A 20319-nucleotide genomic window follows, 5' to 3' on the forward strand; every position below is an offset into this window, starting at 1 on the left:
ATAATTTGCTATTTATATTGTCTTTTTTATACGGTAAGATCAGTCAATTTACTATTGTTTTTAGTTAGCAACTAGTACTGTATTAGAGTAATAATACATACATTACCGTGAGAAGAAATTAAAAATACTAATAAAACTTGACCGATAATAATATCCACTTATTTTATCTCCTATATGAAGAACAATGCAAGGTATGAATGGAAGATAGTATTTGACATGGTCGCTTAAATATATTTTTGTTTAAAATACAATCAGATGCTTAAGTGTACGCAATTAATGTGCTAATCCGATCCCATCAAACTATCATATATAGTACGTACAATCAGATGCTTAAGTGTACGCAATTAAAAGGTGTATATAATAAAGTATGCGTGCTACGTGTCACCCTGTTTTAGCATTAGAACCATGCCACGTCACATATTTAGCAAGTATTATGACAACAAAAATATGTTAATACAAAGATTCGAACATGTGACCAACAAGTTAGCCAAGTATTTGTTGTGCTTTATTACACTATATAAATATACTTAACTTTAAAGATGAGTGATTAATTCTAGTACTCTTATCACGATGCAATAATTATATAAGACACTTTAAATTTTGTTAAAGAAATAACTAGCAACTTTAGTTTTGTGGTTTTTTAATATATATTTTTTCCATTTGCGAAACATAAAAACAATTTTCTTTTACACAAGTTTTTTTATAAAAAAAAAGGTTGAACATACATATATTATTCAAAGTAGCATCCCGAGGCATAGCTCGGGCAACACACTAGTTTTTTATTATTATTATTATTATTACTAGTCAATGGTACGTGCGTTGCACGTGATATTTAAAAACGTACTTCCTTCATTATTTATTTAGATGACACAACTTTTTTTTTATCATGTTTTCCAATGTAATATTTCAATTACTAATGTTGTTGTACTTGCACCATTTTGACTTTTTATACTATTTACACAATTTAGTTTGACCATATTTCATTTTTAGTAAGTAAAAAGAAATGTTAGTATATATTTTCAAAATATTAACAATTTATAAGTTTTTATAATATATATTTTAAAGATATTAGTGGTCAAATTATGCATTGACAAGCGTGTGCAGTCAAATTGTGATAAGTAATTTGGGATGAGGGCGTGCATTTCACTTTCTACTCTGTACTCCTTAGCCACATGGACATATGCAATGACCCTATGTGTCTAGAAGCATTAAGGTCCAACATACCTATAATAGAAAATATTGATGGTCCAATTATGGACTTAACCAAGTAGGCGCTATTGGACCTGGATGGCGCAAACTCGTAGTCCTTTCACTGACAGGAGAAGGAGGTTTTCGTTGCTCTGTGAAACCAGCCTCACGCGGTCCCCTCCACTTTAGGACCCATGAAGTTCGAGCCTTCGCTCAACCCACATGGACCAACTACCAACTTGGAGTAAAAAATATTTTAATCTCATGAATAATTATTTAAAAAAAAACAATATTAACTAAGGAAAAAAAAGTGATGGTCCAATTATGGACTTAACCAAGCAGGCGCTATTGGACCTGGATGGCGCAAACTCGTAGTCCTTCCACTGACAGGAGAGGGAGGCTTTCGTTGCACTGTAAACCAGCCTCACGCGGTCCCCTCCACTTTAGGACCCATGAAGTTCGAGCCTTCGCTCAAACCACATGGACCAACTCCCAACTTGGATAGGGCGAGCCAGCATTAAGCAACCCGAAGGTCCGGCCCAATTGGCTGAGAACGTGTCCCATCACATTAGTGCCCCTACTTAGGTTACAAGCTCACGTTACTGAACTCGGCAAGCCATTATTGACTGTACTCATATATAAACCAATTCAAAACTGATATCGGTCTCGATGTGGGATTTCTTTAACCCTCTCATTTACAATTCGCTCTATCTTATTTGCATTGGTTTAGAACTTTAAATAGGTATGCAGCGTATGCTGCTTTAGCATAAAATTAGCAACTGCATTGAGCTTCCCCTGTAAACTGCTCTAGTGGGTGGATGGATTAACATACAATGACGGATGTTATCCCCATTAATTGCTCTATCTTTGTCTTCTATAAGCTTCGCCCCTTCCCCTTGTTAATTAGCCCAACTATTTTGATTTTGGAGCTTTATTCACAAGTTGCATTATCTCTAACAAGCACTTCATCCTAAATCTCGCTACCCCTAATCGATTTTTTCCCTCTGCTCGAACTTTCAACTAAAGCACTGCCCCAACAAAGTCCCACAATAACTATGACAATGGCTCAGAAGCCACCCGCTCGCCTCTATTAAAATTTGGCAAAAGCATACATCAAGAAACAAATACTTTGTATTATCACATATTCTAATGGATCTTTATAATAAGGTGAAATTTACTCTAGTTTCTGTATTTTTCATGAACAAAACTGTATCATTCTAACATGTATATTCTCTAGGCAAGAATCATTCATCTATGGTTATACTAGAAAGAGAATCTGAATCAGTGTCACGGTCTTCAAGTCCACCATATGCAGGGCCATCTGGATTGACCACACGACGTATGGGAGCAGCTGGATTCACGGGGCCAACCATAGCACTCGAACTAGCACCATTTCTTTCTGCTGCGTTTCTTGTGCTAGAGTTGGGGATGAGTCTCCCTTGCTCTTCCATGGATTCACGAGCAGCTTTTTCCTTAGCTCTTTTGGCTCTTTCGAGCACATCCTCCTGCAGAAAAATACAAGTGTCAGAGACTGCGCTCTTTGTGTGGTAATTTCATGAATTTCACTTACAAAGATATGGCTGGGAATGCTCCTTCATTTTGATACTAGAGAGTAGTTCGTTCCTCACCTGAAATTCTTGAACTTGCTTTTGTTGCTCAGCTTGCAACCTGCCCACGGTGCTCAGAAATTCACCAACTGTAGATTCAATTCTTTCAGTCAGTGCTTCACCAAGAGCTTTCCCTAGGAAAAAGGCATCAAGGACAGTTTTACTGTCATTTTCACCTGCAAGATTCAGTACCTCAGAGATCAAAAACATGGCTGAAGAAGGCAACAGTAAAACACGAACACTAACAAATATAGGCATGATGCCTCATCTAAGTTACATTAGCATCTTTCATACCTTAAATGAACTACTGAATTCACAACAAATGTATCAAGCTAATGAACCTTTGCCTGATATGTGGTCTTAAGATGTCAATACAAAATTTCACCAACTTTCAATGGATGAGAACAAGACATCATATGCAAACTACGTGAACTTTTCTTAGAACTATCGGGTCTTCAGATGACTGATCGCCTTGTTCTCTTTTGATTACAGTGTCCCACATAAATTAAATATTTGAATATCCCCTCAAAAATCAGTTAAACATTAAGATACTACCGGAGTACAGAGTACTTGACAAAGAAAATAGTACTACACTACTATGTATGAACCAGAGATAAGGAGAGGCATATATATCCCAATTTAAAATCAAATGCATAGCTTTCCTGCAGGATTAGATCTAGCCAACATATATTACCTTCTAAATTTATCAGCATGGAATTTCAACAGAGCCTAAGTTCATCTCCAACGGGAGGCTCAAATAGGGGAAGAAAAGGAGAAAAAGTCTTGCTAAAGAAGAGCCCCTTCATTGGACGAGTTATCAAAAATGACAACAGTTATTATTTTTTATAACTCTTTACAAAGGGGTCTTTTCCTCTAAAGGAAAGTTTGTTTTAAAACAAAATCTGAAATATTCATTCATTAATAAATGAAAAATTTAAGAGATACCATTAGGTGTTTGAGTTTCAAAAGGGGTTTCAAAAAAGAAGCAATTATGAAAGGTTTTTGAGTACCAAATGAAGGTTCACCAATGGTGATGCTCTAATAACCAATGCTACTAGTCATGTACTAGACGTAATTAATGAAGTTGATATTGTAAGGATATCTAAGAAGAATGGGGAAGAGGATATGTTTACATCCAGATTCCTAGCCCAAATATCTCAATTGCATGACATTAGGAACTCAGTCACAAGAAAATTCGGGCAGAAGTATAAAAATTGCTAACCCAACAATCCAAGCGACTTAACCAATCTTCACGAAAATAAGAAATTTATAATAGACGTCAGTACTTCACTTTAAGAGTGAAACTTCATAAAGTTAGAAACCATGAGATATAAAATACAAACTATATTTCAGATATTACAACATTCAAACACCTAAACTGGACAGTTAACACTTAACAGCACTGATGACCATTTTAACAACTGCCCCTAGGATATGATTTTAAGATGATACTGTTTGAGAAATAAATTGACAATAACTCAAGTTTCAGTTGCAAGGAAAGTTCTTGCCAAGTTGCCAATTTGGTGCTAAATCATCCCAGTTTGAGACCCTTTACTGCAACATCGTTAGTAAAATGTTCTATTCATTCAACCAACAAAATACACTCCATTGACAACAATAACTTGTGCACTGATTTTTAGTTTCAATATTTTCTATGAACAGAGACCAATTAGCTTCTTTTGTTGAGGTTTCAGCAGGATGTTTGTATAGACAGCTGACACCTACTAAGCCTCCGCGGATCTACTTTCCACAAACACCAAGCAATCTACTTATTCATAAAGATCTATCTGACCTCGAAATAATTAGCAAAGGTTTACAAGTACTTCCGTATCCTTCTCATAATCTCATGTACTCATCCCCTATGAATTACACTTAACTAACCATATACTTCGTATCGTTGCATCGTCATGGCTGGAACTACAAACCTAGCCTCTTAGAAACTACTAGAAATCATAGATGAGAACTAATAGAGCAAAATTCATGAAACATACAAGAGATAAACCCATCAACATTCTGAGTCACTTCCATACAAGCAACCACTGGCACCAACATGCTAAGTCACTTCAATCAAAAACCATCTTTCGATGTAAGAATGGGGTTTTCACTCCTCAACACCTCCTCAGTAGATAAACCCCAAGCTCTGAAGCTCAATATATTCTCCCCAAAACGTCTTATGCAAACCACTTGCAAGTTGCTTTCAAATTCTTGATTGAATGAACTCGAATCAGATCCCGGCCTGAGACTCAAAACTTTTAATAAATTTCTAAGTTCTTTGGTATGTTAGTATTAGACATCGGGTCCAAGTCCGTTCGACTAGTACATAACTAAAGTGGTAAACAACATGCTAATTGCTAAACAATTGCTCCTGTTTCAAATTTCCAATACTCAAGGAAGGTGATTAAATCATAGTGTGATTCATAGGCATACTACTTCAGTTGTTTTTTTTTACTCATTTCAGCAATTCATAATCACTCCAAACAACAAGCTCAATTCCTCAACACAAACTATAGTTCACCCATCAACAAATTCACCGAAACTACCCAGATTAACTCAAACCCAATTCTTCAATTTCAACAGAAAGATCAAATTCCAAAGCACAATCCATTTCAATGAATAATTCAAACCCAATTCGTCAATTTCAGCAGAATAATCAAAGCACAATTAATTTAAATAAATAACTCAAACCAAGTTCGTCAAATTCAGCAGAAATCAACATATTAATGCACAACCCTTCTCAATGAAACATCATGAACACAAAATTGAGTGCAAAAAAGAGCGAGAAACTAACCAGCGCCAGGGGAATTGCTGCAGTAAATGGGTTTTGGGGATTGAGAACGAGAGGAGAAGGAAAGTTGTGGAAAAGTAGGAAGATGATTGTGTCGGTAATTAGCAATCAAAAGTGATGGAAATTGGGAGTTTGAGCAAATTGTACGATTTTGAAAAAGGGAGTTTAATGGTGAACAAGAAGTAGATTGCTGGGTAACTGAAGATGAAACTCCACCTACCATCATTTCTGAGTCTTTTTTTTGGTGCTAATTTCTGAGTCTGTTGCAAAGTTCTACAAATTTTTATGGTTCTACCAAGTACCAACGGTTCAAGTGTTCAACAAATCTCTTGATTTTTCTTTTTGGTTTTTGTTCACTACCCCTCTTGTATTGGTGTACAAGTTAGTGCCTTACAATCTTACATAGTTACGTCAGCTTGTGAATCGTAATTTTCATTTTCTTTGAGGCTGTGTAAAGTGTAATAAGGAATTCTAAATCTTGAGTGGTTTGTGTCCATATGATACAAAATTTAACAATGGATATGAAGTTCTGTTAATGTATGTCTGATTTTATCATTTGAATAAATGATGACAAAAGTTTATTTATCAAATTGTATATTACTTTCGTTCCTTAATGTTTTTTACGCTTACTATTTGCACGGACTCCAATGCAATATTTAACCACTAATATATCAAATTCCGTATGTGAAAAAAATGATAAAAGTTGATATTCTGAAAATATATACCGATATCAATCTAACAAGATCTTACATGATAAAGTTTTGATGTATAAAATAGTGAGAATTTACGGTCAAAATTTTCATACGTAGGACACATATTCTAAGGCGTAAAGAACTTTTAGAAACGGAGGTAGACACTCACTTTAATCTTATACTTCGTATATTTTTTTAAAAAAAAACTCACTTTCCTTATCTTAAATATACTTCCTCCGATTCTTTATAGTTGCAACATAGTGGAATTTGCACTATTCACATAATCTACTTTGCTTATTTTTTATGATCTATGCTTTAGGAAAAACATATTGATGTGGGATCTTGTTAGATTCATCTTAATGTATATTTTGCGAAAATCAATTTTTTAGAATTTTTACTTATCGGTAACTAAATATATCATTTGTTCAAGATATGCATTGGCAAGCGTGAAAAGCAAAGTGTTGCAACTAAAAAGAAAAGTGTTCAAGATATGTAATCCGTTATGATTTTCTTGCTTCTCGCCTGCAAATGAGCACACTGCAGGTCAAGATTATGTCGAAGACATGTATTGTCTCCTCTAGCTCTTCTTTTCTTGCATGCTCTTGATGATTTCAATGTTCTTTGCAATGTTGATGCTCTCTCTTTCACCACTGGATCTTTTGCCCACCGGATAATGAAAACTCTGGCAACGTGTTACTTTGGTGTCATCGAGAAAAACCTCGTTGCTAGGTACATGCTAAGCCCAAGACATGTTGTTGTTCTCAGTTGTATCCTGATGGCTTGGGGAAGATGATAAACCATCGTCAATTCCGCTATGTGTTGTGCTATACGCTCTAGGTACCTTTGTTATCTGAAGGTAGTTTCTTCCTGAGTTACAATGCTCATATGATGGACCAATGAAGATATCACGTTGTCCACTGTTCTACCGAAGTGGGTGTGAAGTTCAGATATAATTTGGTTTCCACTCCTTCTTTGGTTTCATCGATCAACAAAATATCATCTGCAAACATCAAGCACCAGGGTATACCATCTTGAATCGTCCATGACTATAGAAAAAAGGAATGGGCTAAGCGCAAACCTTGATGTACTCCAATCGTAATGGGAAATTCTTCGGTCTTACCAACACTAGTTCGCACACTCGTGCTAACTCCCTCATACATGTCCTTGATGATATCAATATACTTCCTCGAAATTCCTTTCATAGCTACTTAATTCCCACCAAGGAATTTCCCTCGGTACCTTGTCATACGCCTTCTCCAAATCAATGAACACCATATGTAAATCCTTCTTCTTATCTCGATAATTCTTCATTAGTTTTCTTATAAGATGAATGGCCTCCATAGTCAATCTCCCGGGCATAAACCCAAACTGATTCTCCAAATTCTTCACACTTCTCCTCAACCTTTGCTAAAAAATTCTCTCCCAAAGTTTCACAATATGACTCATTAATTTGATTCCCCGATAGTTGGCACAATCTTGGACGTCACCCTTGTTCTTGTACAAGGGGATGATAGTACTTTTCCTCCACTCAAATGGCATCGTATTACTTCCCCAAATCTTGTTGAGAAGAGTTGTTAACCATACAACCCCTCTCCCTCCAAGGCATCTCCAGACTTCGATAGGTATGCCATCGGGCCCACTGTTCTCTTGCGTCCCATCTTTTTCAATGCCACTTCGACTTATCTCTTTTGAATTCTTCGCATAAAGTCTATGTTAACCATATCCCGAGGGATATTTGTATCTTCAATATCGCGCCCTTGATCCCCGTTAAACAAGTTATCAAAGCAAAACCTCCATCAATCCTTTATTTCCTTATCTGCCACCAAATTTTTTTGATCAACATCTTTCACACATTTAATCCTACCGATGTCTTGCGTCTTTCTATCTCTCATTCGGGCAAGTCTATAGATGTCATTTTCCCCTTCTTTTGTATCCAATCTTGCGTAAAGATCCTGATTCACCTTTGCTCTAGCCTCCCTTACGGTCTTCTTTGCTTCCCTTTTAGCCTCCGTGTACTTCTCGTAGTTCTCACCACTTCTACATTTTTCCAACTCTTTATAGCATTCTCGTTTGCTCTTTATAGCTTGTTGCACATCTTAGTTCCACCAAGATGTGTCCTTACTTGGTGGCATGCATCCTTTAGATTGTCCTAGGACCTCTTTCGTCACATCCTTTAAGGTGTGCTACATTCTTATCCATAGTGAGTCTATCTCCAAATCCATATCACCGTCTCAAATACCTTCACTCACTAACTTTTCTAGAATTTTAGTTGTTGCTCCCCTTGAAGTTTCCACCACTTGATCCTAGCTAGGCTCCACTGGTGGTCTTCTCTTCCTTATATAACTTCTACCTCGAAAGTCAAGTAGCACAAGTCTATGTTGGGTTGATGTAATCTCACCAAGGATCACCTTACAGTTGGTGTAGCACTTTCTCAAAGCTTTCCTTACTAAACTGAAGTCGATCTGACTTGTATTACCTCCACTCTATAGGTTACTAGGTGAGAGCGACTTTTGTCAAACCAAGTGTTTAGTATACCCAAGTCATAGGCCAATGCAAAATTCAAAATAACATTTCCTGCTCCATTCCTATCCCCATAACCAAAATCACCGTGAATGCTTTCAAATCCATCGCGACTCGAACCTACATGTCCTTTGAGATCCCCATCAATGATCAGTTTTTCACTTCTAGGGACTGGTTGCACCACTTCCTCAAAATCCTCCCAAAATTCTTGTTAAGTTGAAGCACCTAATCCTACTCGTGGTGTATAGGCACTCACAATAGTTACAACTTCGTCCTCTATCTTAGCTTAATACTCATAATTCGATCACGTTCACAATATATATATAAAAAACACAAAAAAAATGCAAAGCATACGTACATAAATAGTTCCATGACCGAACTGTTGATAACATTTTATGTAATTTTGTTGATTTATCTTGCTTTTACTAAATTTGTTCATCCGGGTACCTGTCCATTTCGATTTTAAGATTTAATTGATTTCAGGTTAGTTTGGTAATCTTAACTACTCACATTGAATTTTTTTTCTTGCATTTTTGGCAGGATATAATTATAAAAATCAGCTCTTTTTTATTTTGGGTTTTGATTGGAGATGGGGTTTATATTTGCTAATGTTTTTCGTAAAGATATTTACTTGATTTTTGCATTTGATTTTTATTTTTTATTTTTATAGTAATTTTGAGTTGGGAATTTTGGTGGAATGCTGATTGATGGTAATGATTGATTTAGTTCATCGAAGCTAAGAAGGTATTTTGCAATGAATTTGATTTTTTTAATTAAAAAATAACAAAAGATTTATTATTGGGTACAATAGTTTGTTTTTACGAACTTTTATATAAGGCAGTCTAACACAAAAGACCGCCTTGATGTCTTATAAGTTAAACAATGAATTCAATTCGTTAAGCATTGGAAATAATTAGTTAAACAATGGAACTATTAGTTGAACACTAAAACTAATGAATTCTGCAATAGAACCAATTAGTTAAGCAAGCAAGTGGTCTTTTCGATAAGGCGGTCTTACACAAAAATTGTCGATTTGTTTTTGTTGGAGCTTGGCCGACGTCAGAAATGAAGATTGGAAAAGGTGAAGCAGGGGACATAAAGTATTTTATCATTTACTACCTCCGTTTCGAAAAAATAGGGACACTTTGACTTTGACACTATTCACGAATTTCAATTTGACTCATATTTGTGATCTATGGGTAAGGAAAAACATAATCGTGTTGAGTTTTGTTTGATTCGTCTCGTTATGTACTTTCGGAATATCAACTTTTTATAATTTTTACGAATATGAATTTAGAGATATTAATGTCCAAACATTTACATTGACAAACGTGAAAAGGTAAAGTATCCCAATTATTTCGAACGGAGAGAGTATACGAGAACTTTTTTAGCGAATATGGTCAACCTCACCCCATGTAATTCTTCTTTCCCTCGGGGCAAAGAGTATCCTTCTTTCCCTCAGGGCAAAGAGTAAGAACTCGCTTTTGGAAAGGATATCTATAGTAGTTATTATACGATTAAATTCATTCTACCCTTTTTGGCAATGAGAACTACGGTGTACTCCGTAAGTCACATCTGTGTTCCACAGGACTAAGGTATAAATTTGTGGGAACAACAATCCCAAATATTGACACGTCAAAAAAAACATTCCAAAAATAAATTAAAAAACCGGTCACCCCTCTTTCTCTCTCCTCCCCACCTCCTCCTCTCTATCTCTCTCCAAAGAATCAAAAATCAAAAATCAAAATCATCCAAAGTTCTTAAAAAAAAAAAAACACAAAATTCACAAAAAAATTCCTTCAAATATATCCTTTTCACCCAAACTCACGCTTCCTCTTCCTTAAAATTCCATACAAAAAACAATTCCTCCATTAATGCCATCCTTTGTGTAAATTTTTGGCGGTGAGTTTAAAAAAAAACAAAAAAATGGGGCAACAATCGTTGATCTACAGCTTCGTTGCGCGCGGGACGGTGATTCTGGCGGAATTTACCGAATTTACGGGGAATTTCACATCGGTTGCTACACAATGTTTGCAGAAATTACCTTCTTCTAGCAGCAAATTTACCTACAATTGTGACGGCCATACTTTCAATTATCTCGTCGACAATGGCTTCAGTATTTTCCCTTTCCCTCTCTCTCTTCATTTTTGCATGCTGTTTTGTGTTTTCAAGGGTTAAATAGACATGAATGAATAACACCGGTTGACGCGTTGATTTTGTTATGAGTTCGGAAATTGGTTGTGTTAGGGAATGTAATTAATGATTCCTCGTAAACTTTAGGCCTTTAGCTCTTAGGGCTACATATAAATATGAATAACACGTTCCGACAAGTAATTTTGTTATATGTTTCGAAGTTGATCTTGTTACAAGTGCGTGTTAGGAAATGTATTTAAAGATTATACATTAGCTGTTACGGTTACGTATAGCAAAACCCGTTTATGTTGTAGTAAGTATGGCAAATGATGGTTGATGAACCAATGATGTTTTGGTTTAATGGTTAAAGTTGAGGGCTATATTACCTTATGGCTTAGGATGGATGATGAATCTGCCAATTGTTTAATAATTTATAGATTTGAATTCTTTGTTTGCATAAAATCAATGATTAGATTGTGGTTGTTGTTTATGGTGTGTGTACTATGGAGTATATTATTATGGTGTGTCAGTTATGCAAATAAATATACATCATAAAAATTAAAATGTTGATTTGGTGATTATGACATTATCGCCGCAATGAGACAATTTTGAAAATGATACTTTGTATTTCTAATTACTCCGTATTTTTTATGCCTTTTGTAATTGGATGATGAGTAATTGTCATATTGATTGCCTTTTTTTTGTGTGGTGATTGCCATATTTTATTTTGGTGGCTTGTGAAAATTCGGAATTTTTTTTCTTCCTCCTAGAAAGAAGAGGAGAGGATTTGAATAATCAAGGAATAAGCTTGTATGAAGCTAAGGGGAAGTCTAACGACAGAGGCTTTTAAAGGCATTCTCAATGTTGGCTTCTCCAACCAGTCAACCACCCTCGATTGTCGCTCTTAAACGACATAAACTATTTTGTAATGGCAAATTAACTAGTTTCTTGCTGATTTAATTGGTACGGAGTATTTTAGTTCTGATACTGGAGTATCTTTTTATGAAAATTGTTTTCAGGAAATTGACATTGACATGTATTACTAGTATGATTTGTGGTTTGCGCATTATCCAGAAGTATTTAGCTAATCGTAGCTGGTTGGTTGTCCGGCTATCTCTGAGTTTTATAAATCATTAAGTTTTGGTCGTGAGATTATAATGTTGGGGATCATGTAAGGTAAGAAATGAAATTTTGACATTGTGATTATGAACTGTAGTTTCCTAGTGAGGGAACTGAAAGCTGTCTGTTTTAGGAGCATTAGGACAGTAAGACTGAAGTTGACTTTGTGGTCCTACCTTATTAGTTTTTGAAGCATATATTGAGCCATAATTTGAAATAATAATTGGTATAGAGTTATAGACTTTGTCTCTTAAGATATTCTTGTATGGAGTACGTTTTATCCTCCCTTTGTCATTATAAATTACATTTCCATTTTAAGCATATCCTAATTACTCTTCTAATTCAATAAGTCGAACTTGGAAGGAAAGACTACCTTGTACGAGTAGTTTGGAGGAAATGCGAGAATATAAAACTCTTTTTTTATTTTAATGAATACCCTTTATCAGATGCCTAGCTTCTTTAGAGAAGAGAGTAGCTTTTTATTTATTTATTAATATTTTATATTGATACGAGGTTATTAGTGATTAAAGGATGGTAAAGTTTGACCTTAGATGTCAAATATCACCTAATAAAGGTTCTGCTAGACAATAGACTCATTTGCTAGTTTGCTGCCATGTCCATGAGGTCATGTTTGTACTAGAGTACTGACAGCTATCCAAGCTTGGTATTGTTTCTTCCCTCTGACGACATCAATGAAGAGCTATTAGGAGGATACACAATTCTTTTTGTTTGGATTATACATATAGGTATATAGCTTACATGACCAATTCTATTTTTAATTGAAGAAGGTTTGGGACTTGGAAGAAGGAAGCTTTTGATTGGAGTAATTAGCCAATGGCACTGGCTTTTGCATTAGCAGTCTCTAGTCTTAAAACAAACAGTTTGTGCTATCGAAATGTCCAATAAAATACTCAATTTTGACAGGGGAAAATTAGACAATTCACCATTTGTTTCTTCTGCAGAAGTCGGAGCTATGCTTCTACTCAGCTCATGAGTAGCTGAGAGGCTACACACAAAGATGCTCTTTTCGCTTCCTGCTACAAACTACATTAAAGCCATATGTTTTTTGGTGGAAATAGTAGGGGTAGTTGGTGAAGCTGAAGCCTAAAATCATTAACAGTATTAGTCGAAAAGCAAGGGAAAATAGTAGATTGATCTAGACTTTTAATTGGCTAGCACTGAAGTTGTAAGCAAAAAAATAAAATAATATTCATCATAAAAGAAAACTGTTTTAGGTCAACTAGCTTTCTTCTATTCCATTTAACTACTGTAATTTTCACTCAAATAACTTCAAATGTCATATCATTGTTTGTATGAGAACACCTTTAGACATGTTATATTCCAATCTATCTGCCAGTGGCTTGGAGGCAGGGGAAGGGGGGGTAGAAGGCTTTCAATTGCGTACTATTTAGACTTCTACGTTGGTCCTAGGAAGAAAGTAGTATGCTGTTAATCTGTAGATCTTGTATAGGTTGATTCGTGTGTAGCTAGTTAAAAGATAGCTCTATCCGGAACTGTGTCTTCATTCTGCTGCTTATGGTCATGAATAAAGTTGACAAGATATTGAATATGTGGTTAGTCGGTAAGAATTGGATTGAGGTTAGAGAGTAGTGTTAGACTCTTTATTTGCACACAATTTGCGGTTCCTGAAACAATATGAGGAGATCCCCTGAAGTGGTAGATCTGGTTTACTGTCAGGTTTTGATTGGTTGAATTTGAACTAGAGTAAAATGTTGTGTGATCGTGCAATGACTTTGAAGGTAAAGGTGAGCAGAAGTTGTGTGATCTACAACACCAGCTTTTAAGGTGACAAAGATACTATATATTGAAAAAAATTAAGTACAGTTGCATTTTTGGGAAGGTGGTGATAGTTGTGGTTTATCATACTTCAAAGTTCAAACTGCAGAAAGTTAAGGTGGTGAACTTTTGGTAAAAAGGTGCTTAGTTTGTTATTGAACCTTGATTATTACTAGATTGTAAGATCAGTGGGGAGCAGTTTTTTATTTGTAATGTAAAAAGGAATGTATATGGAATGTTTCAAATGTTTATAGTTAAGGAAGATTTAAGGAATCACCCTCACAAGAGTTAATGGGATAGACTATGGCGGATAGCTTCTAATGAAGACAGGAATTTTTAATGGCATACTTTCACTTGTGGCTTTTACTTTCTGTTGACTGAATTGTTATCAATCAATGCTATAGATACGTCATGTTAGACACTGATGTTGATGCCTGTAGGGCTGTTGGAGTTGGCAGTGGCTCTCCTCGGTTATATCACGGTGTTTCATTGTCCTTTAAGGCGAAGAAGATAAATAAGAAACTTAGAAGTATACATCTGATGCAGGAACAGATGCTTGGTGTTCAAAATTATTAGTGGCATCTGCGTAGCATGAAGTGTGCCAATGTTAGTGTTATCGTGGAAATAGTAGTTGTGGTCCTTGAGGATGGTGTAAGTTGAATTTTCGTGTGTCTGAAAAGGAGGATAGTCTGCAGGGGTGAGATGATGACCAAGGTGAAAGACTGACAAGGAATTCTGTAGAATGTAGACTGACTTTGCCTTTGTATAACAAATTTATTTTGCCAACTATGAGGTGATGGCATGATGTGATGACCTTGTAGTACAGCACATCAGTGTTAATGTTTTTATTTAGAGCATTGAAGATAAATTTTCTAAATATCTTGGTAATTTTATGGCTGTATTACTGGTAGGCAGAGTACGTGAATGGATAAACTTTGGGTTTGGCTTACTATTGAGTTTGTTTGGTAAAATCCCATCATTCTGGATGGATTCTTTCATTCTGGACTTGTTAAGATTTGTTTGACTGGGTTGCATGTTCTGGTGTAGTTGATCTTGAGTGTTTAGAATCTTAAGATTGTGATATATGTCATCCGAAACTTGTTAAGTGATATGGTAAAAAGATATCCTCAGCTGTACTTAAAATATCTGCAAAATCTCATCTGCGTCCCCCTAAATGATTGCAAATTGGAAGGGGGGGCATTCTTAATTTGACCTCTACTTCTTGTGTAGAAATTTCGCTAGATACAATAAAGTATCTCTCAGTTAGTTTCTGCTTGAAGTTTAGTTGGTTGCTCTATGGTATGGCTACTGGCTGGTATTTGTTAATTTGGTTTGTTCTTTTTTGTGGTGCAGCTTACTGTGTTGTTGCAGTTGAGTCTGCGGGCAGACAGGTTCCAATTGCTTTTCTGGAGAAAGTAAAGGATGAATTTTCCAAGAAATATGGTGGGGGAAAAGCTGCAACGGCTTCTGCTAAAGGCCTAAACAAAGAATTCGGGTAATTGGTTTTTGTTTTCCTTGTTTTTCAATTTGGACTTGTTCATAATTTTGTGTGTTGGTTTCAGACCTAAGTTGAAGGAGCAGATGCAATACTGTGTTGATCACCCGGAGGAGATAAACAAGCTTGCAAAAGTGAAAGCCCAGGTGTCAGAAGTCAAAGGAGTAATGATGGAGAATATTGAGAAGGTATAGAAGCATGTCCTGTTATTCTTTGATTTCTGGGTACCGTAAAATGGATGATTTTGGTTCTCCCTTTGCTAGGGATGAAGCAATTAGTCAGGTTTTGAGGTATTTGTGTTTGTTGAGGTATATGTTTAGGACATTGTAGGATTGTTAAGGACATTGTGGTTTCAGGTTCTTGACAGAGGTGAAAAAATCGAGCTCTTGGTGGACAAAACAGAGAACCTTCGTTCTCAGGTCAGTATTTTACGCGACTATTTACAGACAGGTTATAATACCACTTGGTATGTATTTTGAGGAGTTGGTATATCGGGTGCAGGCACAAGATTTCAGGACCCAAGGTACCAAGATAAGGAGAAAGATGTGGTGGGAAAACATGAAGATAAAGCTGATAGTTTTAGCTATTATTGTGGCATTGATTCTCATCCTAATCTTGTCCATTTGTGGCGGCTTCAAGTGCACCCATAAGTAAACTAGATCTATACGCTTATGTAACTAGAGTTCCATCATCTATGCTTTATGATGGATTTTCAGACAATTTTGTACAGTTTTGTACCTAATCCTGTTTACAGTAGTAGGATGTTATCCAGAACTTGGTCATAGAAATGGTTGATTCCTATTTTGTCCATCTTCATGCGAAATTAAGCTGCTTTATACTATTCACGATATGTTACATTAGCACAAATGCAGTATGCATACAAATACCGACAAAGAATATACGTAATACTTTCAAGCAAGACCTCTTGTCTACTCTGACAATGTAATATACTACTTTCAAGCAAAATACTTTGAGATAATGAACTGATTATAATATACTACTCCATAATAATTGCATAAGTTAATCGGACATACACACAAAAGCCTGAAAATTACCACATTGTCTTAAAGAAGCAACAAAAAATGTGTAAAATTTATCCAAAGTAAATTCTGCAATGTTGCAAGCAACAGACCTTAAAAATATGTTCTATCGTCATCAGGCGTAGGCAGGAATCTCTATATTGTCAATCAACCTGGCCTTTCCAAAACAGGCAGCAACACATATTACAACAGGGGCCTTGATCTCTTCAACTGCTTCCAAGGTCTCTTGGTCCACTATCTGCTTCCAATAAAACCCAACCAAATCGCATCACATGAAACCCAAATTTCAGCCAACTTCTACAGACAAGCATTGCAAAAAGGAGAGCTCTGATTTACCTCAGCATAATCTACTTTGCCACCAGCTTCCTGTATTGCTAGGATTACTGAATCCTGCAGCTTTTTGCAATTAATTTGCCCTTCTTCTGCAGCATGTTTGGCTCTTGATAGAGACCTATTAATAGACAATGCCTGGACATGCAAAAATGGTAGGCATCACTAACTATGATCACTCAAAGAAAGAACATATATATGAGTTATAAGATATAATCAACCTTTTGCCTTTCCTCGGGGGAAAGGTAAACATTACGAGAACTCATTGCTAAACCATCATCTTCGCGCACAATCTCTGATCCAATTACTTGGACAGCAAAGTCCAGATCTCTAACCTGTATCAGTAGTTTGAGATCAAGGCAGCTAAACTCTAAACTCTAGTTAATCACACAAATTTATCACAATATACACCCTAGTTTCAAAGAATTGGATCAATCATCATCAGTTAGAAATAATATACAAGAATGATTTGCTATTCCTGAATTTTTCAGACAAATAAAATGAAAGGACTGCTGTTATCCGTTACTGGACGTAACCAACATGGAATAGCTGTAAGAAGACTACGCAAACACCAATATGCAAGAAGCTCTGTTTTGAGGAAGCAATTCAAATTGGAGTCTTGGTGGAAAACTGACAAGAGAAACAGCCTTTAAATTCAGACGGATGATGAATAAAGGCCACAGTCAACTTGTCACCAACTTCTGAGAGACCAAATTAGTCTTCCTGAGATATTTGGGCAACAGATCAATAGATCATCCATGTAACAGCAGCTTGGCATTTGATTTTATGAGCGCACCGATAGGAAATTCCTCATAGCACACATAAGTACTAAATTAAATAGTTCACTCTATAAGACTATAAGACTATAAATCTACAGCCATTAACCATTTACTAAATGCTTCTGACAAGTCTCCCTCATAGCATGGGGATGACTATCACCAAGTTCTTGAATTTCTACAAGTTTAGATAATGAGAAGGGCTGCTAGAAGGACAATTTTTTTTTTAACAAAAACTTCTACATTAGCATTTCACATTTCTTAAGATGATAATAACTAAAGATGGCATAATCCACAACTCCAAAAATGACTCCCAGTATTGGTATGCAAGTTGATTTCATCTTCTAGTAAGCATTAAAACCAAATTGAATATAAGCAATAATTGAAAATGTTTTAGGCTTCTATACTAGAAGCCATCCCCAAGCTTAGTTTGGTCTAGAAATGAGATTCACTAGGAGCAGAGTTCTCAGCAAACAAACAAATCAGTCACTAGCATCTCCATTCATCATCATACACAATAGACATTAGGGAACAACATTTGGGTAAAAGTATCAAAATACCATCAGCTACACGCCACACCACGTCGCCTAAGTCGAGATATACACAATCTTACAGGAATACAAAACAAATCACAAGCAAGAACACACTGTTAAAAGCCATACAAAATAAAGCTGGCTTACCATTCGACGAATAATTCGCCATTGTTGATAATCCTTCTTCCCAAAGATAGCAACATCAGGATCAACAATATTGAATAATTTACTGACAACAGTAGCCACCCCTCTAAAAAAAAGGGGCCGACTCTTGCCACACAAGCCCTTCTCCAATTTCTCAACCCTAATCCAAGTTTCATGCCCACCTCCCCGTTCCTCCAAACAAGATACCTCCTTTACACTATCTCTCTTCTCAGCACCTTCTCTGTCCCTCCCACTACCATAATCATACAAGTCATAGGGATTGAAAACAACATCAACACCCCCAGAAACAGACATTAGTTTCTGTAAATCACCATAAAAGTCAGATGGGTAGGTCGAAAGATCCTCGGAGGTAGAGAACTGACCTGGGTTAACATAGATGGAGACTACAATGAGGTCGGCATGTTGACGGGCTTCATTAATAAGGGAGAGGTGGCCTTTGTGAAGGTAACCCATAGTAGGTACTAGCCCTATGGTCTTCCCTTTGGCTCTCATTGCTCTTGACCATTTTCTCATCTTTTCTTTGCTTGTGATTATCTCTGGTTCTCGAGCAGCCATTGTTTAAATGAAGGGAGATTTGGTTTTTGAATCTTGAGGTTTTTGGCGCAGTTTAAAAGAAGGGTTCTTCAGTAGGAAGGTATTTCCAGAGTCTTGTATAGTTCTAGTATCATATGCTAGTAAGGATCAGAAAACCACTTTTCTTTCTCCTGTGCATTTGTAAGTTGTAAGACAGAAACAAAGAATCATGAGAATCATATGTTCAATCACATTCATTGCATGATAACTTGATAATATTAATCAGAAAGAATTTCCGAGTAGAAAGAAAAAGCTAAAAAATATGGGAAATTGTCAAATGTCAAACAAAAAGGCAGGCAGAGAGTGCAATTTGCACTTTTAGAGATACTCATTGCTGTCCTCGAAAATCAATCAACATCAAGACAATTAGACAAAGAGGTGAAGCCAGGAATATTTAGATAGGGATGCGATGGAAATAGACAAAATACATAAAGAATGACCTTTTAACACACCGAAAACATAGTCATACTATCCCAAATACAAACCTTAAATTCAACAATCAACGTTATGAAATCGTGTAAAGAACTTGATGTTGGGAATGAGGGATCAAACTAATTAGACCACATTTCAATTCTAAACTCGGAAATTATCCCGCCTAGCGCTTACAAGTTACAACATAGATACCGATCCTGCAAGAAGATTAACTAAAAATCCTAAAACCAACACATTTGAAAGCCTAATTCCATGAAACAAATGGCATTTTGCAACAATCAGATTTCAGTTGATACAAAAGCATCATCTTGAATCGATTCACCATCACCGAGCATCTCTATTTGAACATTGTCAATCATACTAACCATATGCAGAGAACGAATGTCAAAGCTCTATAATGATTTAGAGTAAATGAAATTCAATTGACGTTCAATACAAATGCTAAGTATAATCACTTACCAAAATCAAATGAATAAAATTAATTACATATAATTAAAAGCTACCAAATTGCTTAAGTTTCAATTCTTAACTTAAAAATAAAAGAATGAACAATCAATCAGTTAGAAATTTTCAATTAATCTAAACCCTAACTCAATCAAAAATTGAATTGAATTAAATTAAATTACTAGTCTTGTTTCAACTCCAAAGTAAACGGAATAAATTCAGAAATTTTCATCAAGGGATTCAGCTCCTTTATTAATCATCAGCTGAAAATAAAAATAAAAAGATCAAATGGGCCAATTACCTTGTCGTCGGTCAATCAACAAGTGAACTCAGTGAGTGAGCATTGACTCGTGAGATAGACTGCAGTGTGGCAATGAGTTGAGTACTCAGATGGCCACACCTGTGCAACTGCGCAATTGTTCAATGGTTTCGGTGCTGGAAGATGCACTATGGAGGAGGGAAATTTCTAAACAATCTCTTTAGTTGGCAAAATATGTAAATCAATTGGCATTCTTGTAAATACAATGAAATAACATGCCATTTAAAACTTGCATGTATGGTCTAACTGATCATTTTAAAAATAAAACTAAAATAAAATACACTGCATATGTAACATTCAGATTGTATATCTCGACAATTTATTTATATAAACATCCCTTTATATGCTTAATGCTCGCCAATCAAAGAGAT

The 20319-nt window shown here is 35.9% G+C and overlaps 3 protein-coding genes across 3 annotated transcripts; 1 reads left to right on the plus strand and 2 right to left on the minus strand.

The window, feature by feature from the left end:
* Positions 1-2301: 2301 nt before the first annotated feature.
* Positions 2302-5943, minus strand: LOC110788788 (uncharacterized). The gene is made up of 3 exons (XM_021993428.2): positions 5584-5943; positions 2817-2971; positions 2302-2693 (listed from the first exon to the last, which is right to left on the minus strand). Exons 1-3 carry the CDS (start codon positions 5804-5806, stop codon positions 2433-2435), a joined length of 639 nt encoding a protein of 212 aa, XP_021849120.1. The 5' UTR covers positions 5807-5943; the 3' UTR covers positions 2302-2432.
* Positions 5944-10437: 4494 nt separating this feature from the next.
* On the plus strand, positions 10438-16146 carry LOC110788787 (vesicle-associated membrane protein 722). Its single transcript, XM_021993427.2, has 5 exons — positions 10438-10908; positions 15195-15336; positions 15404-15524; positions 15693-15755; positions 15838-16146. The coding sequence occupies exons 1-5, from the start codon at positions 10719-10721 to the stop codon at positions 15988-15990; spliced, it is 669 nt and encodes a 222-aa protein (XP_021849119.1). The 5' UTR covers positions 10438-10718; the 3' UTR covers positions 15991-16146.
* Positions 16147-16312: 166 nt separating this feature from the next.
* On the minus strand, positions 16313-20098 carry LOC110788786 (pantoate--beta-alanine ligase). The gene is made up of 5 exons (XM_021993426.2): positions 19931-20098; positions 18163-18884; positions 16928-17041; positions 16713-16844; positions 16313-16614 (listed from the first exon to the last, which is right to left on the minus strand). Exons 2-5 carry the CDS (start codon positions 18733-18735, stop codon positions 16492-16494), a joined length of 942 nt encoding a protein of 313 aa, XP_021849118.1. The 5' UTR covers positions 18736-18884; positions 19931-20098; the 3' UTR covers positions 16313-16491.
* Between the last annotated feature and the right edge of the window lie 221 nt (positions 20099-20319).

This window comes from Spinacia oleracea, chromosome 6, assembly GCF_020520425.1.
Source record: "Spinacia oleracea cultivar Varoflay chromosome 6, BTI_SOV_V1, whole genome shotgun sequence".
Taxonomy (NCBI): domain Eukaryota; kingdom Viridiplantae; phylum Streptophyta; class Magnoliopsida; order Caryophyllales; family Amaranthaceae; genus Spinacia; species Spinacia oleracea.